The sequence below is a fragment of the Rhodamnia argentea genome, chromosome 10 (assembly GCF_020921035.1).
Source record: "Rhodamnia argentea isolate NSW1041297 chromosome 10, ASM2092103v1, whole genome shotgun sequence".
Taxonomy (NCBI): domain Eukaryota; kingdom Viridiplantae; phylum Streptophyta; class Magnoliopsida; order Myrtales; family Myrtaceae; genus Rhodamnia; species Rhodamnia argentea.
Window position 1 is genome coordinate 18,148,589 of NC_063159.1, and position 8,785 is coordinate 18,157,373.

At 42.9% G+C, this 8,785-nt stretch overlaps 2 protein-coding genes and 1 non-coding gene across 6 annotated transcripts; 2 read left to right on the forward strand and 1 right to left on the reverse strand.

The window, feature by feature from the left end:
• The first annotated feature begins 403 nt into the window (after nucleotides 1-403).
• On the forward strand, nucleotides 404-3,624 carry LOC115752299 (putative pentatricopeptide repeat-containing protein At1g03510). Its single transcript, XM_030690427.2, has one exon. It carries the CDS (start codon nucleotides 429-431, stop codon nucleotides 1,701-1,703), a length of 1,275 nt encoding a protein of 424 aa, XP_030546287.1. The 5' UTR covers nucleotides 404-428; the 3' UTR covers nucleotides 1,704-3,624.
• Nucleotides 3,625-3,778: 154 nt separating this feature from the next.
• LOC115752383 lies at nucleotides 3,779-3,882 on the forward strand. Its single transcript, XR_004016734.1, has one exon. It is a non-coding gene; the product is annotated as a small nucleolar RNA snoR97 (small nucleolar RNA).
• A 764-nt stretch (nucleotides 3,883-4,646) lies between these two features.
• Nucleotides 4,647-8,404, reverse strand: LOC115752297 (pentatricopeptide repeat-containing protein At1g11900). 4 transcript variants are annotated; one of them, XM_030690423.2, is made up of 5 exons: nucleotides 8,008-8,404; nucleotides 7,804-7,902; nucleotides 5,669-6,853; nucleotides 5,203-5,543; nucleotides 4,647-5,108 (listed from the first exon to the last, which is right to left on the reverse strand). In XM_030690423.2, exons 1-3 carry the CDS (start codon nucleotides 8,161-8,163, stop codon nucleotides 5,792-5,794), a joined length of 1,317 nt encoding a protein of 438 aa, XP_030546283.1. In that variant the 5' UTR covers nucleotides 8,164-8,404; the 3' UTR covers nucleotides 4,647-5,108; nucleotides 5,203-5,543; nucleotides 5,669-5,791. The 4 variants fall into 4 exon arrangements, with proteins under 4 accessions (XP_030546283.1, XP_030546282.1, XP_048127401.1 ...); XM_030690422.2 differs by having other exon boundaries at nucleotides 5,203-5,587; XM_048271444.1 differs by having other exon boundaries at nucleotides 5,203-5,532; nucleotides 5,669-6,773; nucleotides 8,008-8,149.
• Between the last annotated feature and the right edge of the window lie 381 nt (nucleotides 8,405-8,785).

Sequence of the window (8,785 nt, forward strand, 5' to 3'; positions counted from 1 at the left end):
AGCAAAAACCTCGAGATGATTGCCGAAGGCCACATGACGCTGCATTTCCCTAATTGGACCTTTCTTTTATGTAACTTTTTCGTCCTCTGTGTTAAATAATGCACCGCACGAAGTACAAATCAGTAGGGCAAAAGAAACTAATGCCCAACCTACCATGCCTTATCCGATCCGATTCGAAATTCCTTAGTCTGAATAGTCCCGGCCATGATTTCGAGCTCATTCTGATGTATGTATTGGGTCAGTGATCACCCAAAATTTGGTCACGGCCCTCCGTTCTTTTCACGCATTCACCTTTTACTCTTTGATCCTTCCACGGATATGAACGTTTGGACTCTACTCACTAGGCTAATTCACCTTCTACTCGTGTCCATTTACCCTTAGACCTTAGTAGTGGCAGAGAACTCCGTAGGCTGTCCTGTGCTCTCGTCATGCACCGTTCGAGCTCCTCGTCGTGCTTGGTATCTCTCACCAAGGTCCTGACCTCTTACGTTAGCCAAGGCTCGCACGACCAGGCCCTCGCTCTTTTTCGTCACATGCACTCCTCCCTCGCCCTCTCTCTCGATCCCTTTGTCTTCTCCTCAGTCCTCAAATCCTGCGCCGCCATCTCCCGCCCTCAGCTGGGCGCCTCCATCCATGCCCATGTCGTCAAATCGTCTATCGTGTCGAACCACTTCGTGGGCTGCTGTCTCGTCAACATGTATGGCAAATGCGTTTCTGTCTCGGCCGCCCGCCACCTGTTCGACGAAATTACCGAGAGAAATGCTTTCGTGTGGAATGCTATGATTTCGCTTTACTCGCACTCTAATCGAGTTGATGATGCCTTGCAGTTATTCGAGGTCATGGATGTTGCGCCTGATGTTTCCACATTCAATTCTATCATCGCAGGGTTATCGTTATGTAGTGAAGGTTCTTCCAATGCAATTAGGTTCCATTGGCGCATGCGGCAACTGGGTTTGAAGCCGGACCTTATGACATTGCTCGCGCTATTGCCTGCATGCGTGGACATGGCTGCTCTCAGTTTGATTAAGGAAATTCAAGGTTATGGGATAAGGAACCACATTGATCCTCACCATCAGTTGAGAAGCGGCCTCATGGAGGCTTACGGGCGATGTGGGTGTCTCGGTTATGCCCTTGCGGTTTTTGATGGTACAAAGGAGAGAGATGTGGTGGCATGGAGCAGCTTAATCTCGGCCTACGCAATTAACGGGGAGGCAAGAACTGCACTGGAGATTTTCGCGGAGATGGAGCAGGCAAGTGTGCAACCTGATGGTATCGCTTTTCTTGGAGTACTCAAAGCTTGCAGCCACGCAGGGTTAGCGGACGAAGCATTGGGTTACTTTGCTAGAATGCAGAAACTTTATGGGTTGGAAGCAAGTAGCGATCACTATTCATGTTTAGTGGATGTCTTAAGCAGAAGTGGGAGGTTACATGACGCTTATGAGATTTTAAAGGACATGCCAGTTAAGGTGACTGCAAAAGCATGGGGAGCTCTTCTAGGGGCATGCCGGACTTATGGGGAAGTGGAGCTTGGAGAGATTGCTGGGAAAGAGTTATCTGAGGTAGAGCCTAGTAATTGTGCTAATTATGTTCTGTTGGCCAGAATCTACTCTAGCATGGGGATGTACGAGGAGGCCCAGAGAGTTAGAAGGGAAATGAAGGAGAAGGGAGTGAAGGCTGATTCTGGTAGTAGCTGGGTGGTGTAACACGATTGATGGCATTAATTTCCAGCCTTTGCCAATATGACATTCACCTGAAGGAAGTATATGACCTAAGCATGGATTTGTGATTGTAAGCAGTCTCTATCTGGTTTGTAACTTGGGGGTTTGGATGTCTTATAGCTGGATGTTAGCTTTCATGAGGGAAAAGAATCTCCTGAGCAAAAAGAAGGGAAAGGGAAGGAGGAAGATACTCTGGTCTTATGATTGAGGGAAGGAGAAGCTGAGTCGGCGGCGGCAGGAGTATCTCTTACACGCCCCCCTGGGGTGCTGTTTTGTCGACTTGGACAAGTGTTTAAATGGCCGTGTCGCTATGCCTTCCCTCATCCTACCTTGACTGCCTACTTGGGATAGGAAAAACTTGAGTCTTTATCAAGAAAAGGGACATTTTATATGGATGTAGGTATAGTTGTATACAAAGTCAGTGGCATGTCACCTGTTAAAGCACACTTGGTTCTGATGTCCCTTCCAAGGGATTGTGTACTTTTGGTGGGAATTGTGGCTTGTCCTAAATCGAGGAAGTTCCCTGACAGATTCTTGGCTCCTACATTTGTAACATTCATGTATAAAAAAAGGATGAAATCCGCGGCTGCTGCAGTCAGCTCATCTTCTTCTGATTACACAAATTGTGGAAAGTGTCTTGTTCTTGACTTTCAGTTGGAATTGAACACCCCTAGAGATGCACTCGCAACTGTAGGATGGTGCTTTTGCCGTGCCCAACTAGAAAAGTGAGTTCTTTGTAAATGGCTAAGAGCACCTCTACTGTATACTTCTTAAGATTCTGTCAATTCATGGGGTATCAAGATACTATATTTGGTGCCCATGCGACGACAAAGTGTCCACTAGTAGAAGATGTCCTGTCATATTGAGATTCTCTCGGGAATTGCGGGTGCGCTCCAGTAAATTCTCGTGTTGTGTCGAGAAGAATCGACGCTCTCCGACGAGACACCGAGAGCAGGCAGCTTCCTCCGGCCGGGGGATGGCGAGAAAATTGGACAAGAGAAAGCTGAGCCCGATGAGGAAGCCCGGCCCGAATCTAACATGAGTTAGCCCGTATCGAAATGATTGGGCTCCAGCTTTCCGCAAGGGGCCGAGTGAAACCGGGCAGAGCAGCAAAGCTGTTTGCTTTGCCTTTATAAGCTCCGGTCTGCGCTACGTGGTTGCTCCCACTAGGGTTCTTTGGAAGCCTCACTCGCAGAAGATCAACCATGTCTCTCTCTACCCCATCTATCGCATCTCAACGCGTAAATTTGGCCTTTTTATTTGGTTTTTTGTGGTGCCTCGCCACACCTTTAGCTTGTTTTCGATGGGTACTACGCCATGAAAATGAGGCTAGTCATGGAGGCACATAGTAATGGCGGTGTTAACGTGGGGGCAATATCTTTTTCCCTTGTTTTGCCTCTAAAAACATCCGCTACAATCAGTCTTTTTCGTTTTATTGAAACAGTCGATCAGACCTTAGTTGTTAGCTGGTTAGGTGTAGATAACCCGAGATCCCTGGTTGCACTTGGGATCCTGCACCATCCCATGAAACTCCTGGATCTATCTGGACCTTCTGCTACGCATTTTGTGCTGTTATGGTGTCTTGTGTTTGAGGAGCCAGTGACTAGGAGACTCTTGTCAAGCTAGCTTGGTCTTTTGTTTGTTGTTGTAACGTTTGCTGTTCTTAGTTGCTTTGTGTTTTGGTGATTGCTGCGTCTGTGGAGCCCAGACCAAGTCCTCGTTAGATAGGAAAAGCCTACTTGGTCGATAATTTGATTTGCATCGCCAGTTTAGTCGATGGGTTAAGATTTGTGTTGAGACGACTGGAGCATATCTGCTGCTGACGTTTGTTTGAATGTTCAACATTAAATCTTTGAGGCCATCGATTGATCTCTCCTCCTCTTATGAAAAAGTTTTTGTTTCAGTCAATCAGTGGATCATCGATTGAGGCCATCGATTGATCTTGCTTTTATTTTATTTATTTTTGGGTTCAACTAGTTTGGGATAAAAGTAAGTGTTGTTGATGTTGAATCAGTGGATCATCCTGTCTGGTCCGTGAGTTTAACTATACTCTTACCCTGTTGCAATAGTGGGCTTAGAGTCTGACAAACTCATAAAGCTATGTGTTGTCATCAGCTCCTTCTCTTAATCCAAGGAGTAGGAGTTAAATCACAGCACAAAACTTATAGCTTGTTCCTGAACATTTATGGCTTTTGTTGTTTTTGCTTTTAACTGCTATTTACAGGCTTTGTCAACATACATGATGCCCAAAAAAAAACACATGATGCATTGTGTAATGTAAACTACAAATTAGGGAATTGATATAGACTCATCCATTGCTTGTGGAATGAACTGTATGATCCATCGGCGATATGTCGTTATGACTGGACATGGACATCGACCAGACATTGGCAATGGCTGAAGAGGAGAATCCGAGTTCCAGTCTCCAAGTGGGATTTCAGCATTATGGGATTGGATTTATTTAGTTAGAATGCTAGAGAACCTTTAATAAATGTATGACTTCTTCCATTGATGCCTCCTTGTAAAAAAATGTTACTGACTGTTATGCTGCTAATTTCTATACACGGTTTTCATCTTGTATGTTTGTTTTGTTCTCGTGTGATCTGACCAGTACTCCAAACGGATTGCTTCTAAAATGAAAAGGTTATTAATGGGTGGAGTGGATGTATCTATGGGGATTAATCGGACCAGCACTCCAACGATCGTACTGCATATGTCCAGGTGAAATAACAAATCAATCACATTCTCGCAAAATCTATACATGGCAGAAATCCCAAATCCTAGATTTGAAATCTCAAATGTTTCCTCTTTCGACAATCGATTTCTTGCCTGATTTAAAACACAGGAAAAAGAATGCATCTAGTACCCGGTGACCTTATGACCTGGAAGTAGAGAGGAAGTAATACACAAAGCCAAGATCCCAGTTAATTCCAGCAAAGAAGTATTAACCCCCAATGCTGGAGAAGACTTAACTTCATTGAACCCTCAATATACAAGCTCTACTTAACATGGCATACAGGAAACTAAAACGTAGCAAAGACAAAGTCCTTCTTTATTAGTTATTTTATCTTCCCCAACTGCAGTCACAATTAATCAAAAGGCAACCAAGGGGCAAATAATTTGCTTCCCTACTTGTTTCGTCGTCCATTCAATGATATCTTTTTGGGAAGGAAAATTGTTTCACCAACTACAATGTTGTGCCCACCATACGTCAGCACAAGCGCTAATCACTTCACTTCGCCTTGAGATGATTTTGCCGGGCTTTATTCAGAAAGGTAGGCAGAGTTTCGCAAATGGAAAACATGGATGCAAGTCCTGAAATCAGGTCCACGTTGTGGATAGCACAGATAACTTCAAAGGGAAGCCCCCAAAAGATCTCCTGCCACCAACCTGTAGAAATAAAGTTGAGAGAAGGGAAGTTAAACCAGCTCATTTCTGAGGCATGACTTTGCAAAAATAGTGAACTGAGTGTGGCAATGACAACCTCAACAAGGCAGGCCTCCCTGCCTCTTAAATTATGAAGCCGTCTTTGCAGTCGATCCTTTCAGTGCTAACAGTCTATAACAATTTTTAGCTACCACAATTCACGAGTGTAGAAAATCTCAGTCAGCAGTATTCCACAATGCCAGAGGGTGACCCCAACAGATTGCACCACCACTGGACTGACGAGTCAACATTATGGATCAGCTCTTGCTTCTTCCGCTTGTATCCAGAAGGAAAAGTTCCAGTCGGTGATGCACATCTAGAAGAGCAGCATCATCAGCAATTGTAGCTTTTACTTGCTCAATTATGTATGTTTTACCCTGCTGGGATCCCAATTAAGAACTGATAATATCGCAGTAATATGGTGTACAAGATCAACAGATCACCTAAATGTTGAAAACAACCATATAAGGAATGAAGAAAGAGGCGCGCAGGGGATGGGGGGAATAAAGTGTACCAGGACTTACATTACATATCACTTGAATAAATGAAGTGCTGCCCTGCTCCGCAGTACTTTTGCCTTGTCGCATAAAATGTCGCTAATAGCAGATATTCAGATTCGACTCGAGACCAGGAACTTGTGTGTTATACTATCTCTTGTTTCGTTTAAAATCCTTTGGGCCAGCAAGTTCTGAAAGTGATGAGTTCATTTCCTCGGAAATGGCCATTGCGACTTCCACCTTACCCATTTTCTTTAGATTGCTGATTAGTGACCTATAGATGTATATAGAAGGGCGAATCTGCTTCAGCTTCATCTCATGGAAGAGAGTCAATGACTGATGAACGTTCCCTGAGCGGCCAAAACACTCAATAAGTGCAGTATATGTAAGCAAATCCGGTTGCACACCACTCTCTTTCATTTCCTTCCAGATACTTGAACATATATCTAGTCGACCAGCCTTCCGCAAACTGTTCAATAATGTGTTGTATGTTACAACATCAGGGCTAATGCTGGCTTCTTTCATAGCAGCAAATTCATGGAGCATTTCATTTAAACGACCAACACGACCCAAGACATCCAAAATAGTGTTGTATGTAATTAAATCTCGTTTACATTTTACGCTCTCGAGTTGATCAAATATCAAAAGGGCCTTGTCAATCTGCCCACATTCAGCAAAGGAGTATATGATTCTATTCAGAACAGGTGTGCTTTTTGGAGAAGCCAGCTCTGTAATTTCCTTGACAAATCTGAGAAGATGGGAACGCTCACTTTGTTTTGCAAAGACCTTGGCAATACTTAGATAAGCAGCTGAACTTAAAGATTCACGAGACACCAACAGATACTTAAAAATGTAAGATGAGAAGTCCATCTCATTTCCTTCTGTAGCCATAGCGAGTAGGGAATCATAGGCGTTCTGACCTAGAAAGATGCCCTTATCATGCAATAATTTTAGCAACCTCAAAGCAGATGAGAAATTTCCTGATTTGCACAGCTTATCAACGTAAATAAAACAGGCTTCCCAGCTCGATGTGGGGTTATTTTCTATATCTGTAAGAACTGTACACAAGAAGTGGTCCATCACTTCCTCATCATCAGGAGAGGCCTGAGTTGTGTATAACTGCACAAAATTCCTAAGAAGATTACTTCCAATCCGAAAGAATTTTCCCAGCATCAGCATTAAATTGAGACTTTCATTTCCAAATGAAACCAACTGCGATGAATGTGCAGTGATTTGTATTAGACATGTAATATGGCAGTGAGAGAATCGAAGTCAGAAAAATTAGACTACAAAAACACAATCATTGATGCTACCACTTCAAAAGAAGGCTAATAGCAAAATTTACTTGTTTTTCTTGTTGACAAAATTATTTTGGCAGAAAAATGACATCATAAAAGAAAAGAGAATAGGATCATGTATGAGTATGCATTTAAATGATTTACGTAGTTCCACTATTCATATGAAGTTATAGCTGAAAGATTTCTCTTTGTTTTCACTTTTGGACCTTTAGATCCTTTGAATTCTCTTTCCTTCTCAGTGAATGCCCAGGATCATATAAGAAGCACCGATAACTGTGCAATCCATATTGAGTTTGAACATCAGAGATTGTACAAGAAAAGTCATATCCATTTTCCATCCTTACTACTCTGAACTGTCAATGAACAAGTATCGAGCAGTTTCAATTGTCAAACTCCAAACCAAACATTCCATGACACATCCATATGGTTTTATAAGGTGACAGGTACTTATGGTTTACAACTCTTTAGGCAAATTTGTAAAACTTAAACCGGCCATAGTTAAAACTCTCTAATTGTTAGACGAAAGGTATTCAAGTCAATCCAACTACTGCTGCTTAACCACCAATTGCATCATTTAAGTCTATCCTCCCATACAAATCACATCAAGGCCATGGCGTTTTCTGCTGTGGTGCAATTATGCGAACACTTCGACATTCTTATAAGTGCATAAGTGCATAATCATCAAAATCAGCTAACCAATGATGTGAAATGCATGCAAGCTTACATGGTGCGAAAAGACCGTAAAAATCAGGGAATGACGAGCATAAAAATTCTAGGAAAAAAATCCAATAGCAGAGAAACTCAAAAAAACGTAAAAATAGGGGAACGTCAAGCACAACATTTTCATGAAAAACACAAACTCACTGATTTCTGAAGAGCTTCAACAGTGTAAATGCTTCTTGCTCTGGCCGGCGAATCCAAAGCAAACCCTGAACGTCCATTGACTCTGAGGTCCCCTCTACCCTAAATATTCAAACCCAAAACAGGGGAAAAAATTACAATCAACCGCAGAACTAACCCTAAGAGAACAGGCTTTCATATCATAACACAAGCATAAATATTTCTCACAGAAGGCACGAGTCCGAGACTTTTCGCTCCACCGGCGTTCGCGGGCGAAGCTCCTCGAGTTTCTCTGGCTACCCCTTTCGCGTTCGCTCTAATATTGAAACACCCAACTGATATTCCGGTTCGCCGATGCTTGGCGATGAGAGAAGCCAAAGCCATGTGACTCGGAATCTATCTCACAATCATCTCGGGATCGATACTAGCATTTGAAGCAGCGATCTGAGCTGCTCCATTGTGGTTGCAACCGCAACCGACGAGGTCACAGATCGAATCGTCAGTCCATGGCCGGGGGGCTTTTGCAGGGTTTAGCTTCGGGCTGAGGCTAAGGCTGACGCAGGGGGAGCGGATCGCAGTCGAGGCTAGCGTTGAACCAGAACAAGAACAGGGGTAAGAATTAAAAAGGCCAACATTTTGCTGAGTTCTCACTTTTAGTCCATGTTAGGAGAATATGTTTCATTTCATCCTTCTCTTTGGTGTTTGCACTTTAAGTCATCTTCTCCTACGGAGTGCCACGTGTCCCTTGTCAATGGTTGGCCAAGTGGCTTGGCCCCAACCTAACCCTTTTATTTTGAGTTAATACCACGAAAAATCTCAAATTAATACACATAAATTTACCTCAAATTATTTTCGACCACAAAAAATCTCAAACCGATACACTTGTAATAAATTTACTCCAAACTGGTACACCTATGATAAATTTACCCTCCGTTAGTTTTCAATAAATTTAATCGTTAAATTATCCAGTTGAATGACACGTGACAATTGATGGATATACCATTTT

Coding starts and splice junctions, on each gene's coding strand:
- LOC115752299 (XM_030690427.2), top strand. CDS start 429: ATGCACCGTTCGAGCTCCTCGTCGTGCTTGGTATCTCTCACCAAGGTC.
- LOC115752297 (XM_030690423.2), bottom strand. CDS start 8,163: ATGGCTTTGGCTTCTCTCATCGCCAAGCATCGGCGAACCGGAATATCA. Junction 7,903..8,007: donor GTCTCGGACTCGTGCCTTCT/GTGAGAAATATT, acceptor TTGAATATTTAG/GGTAGAGGGGACCTCAGAGT. Junction 6,854..7,803: donor TTGAAGCTCTTCAGAAATCA/GTGAGTTTGTGT, acceptor CATTCATCGCAG/TTGGTTTCATTTGGAAATGA.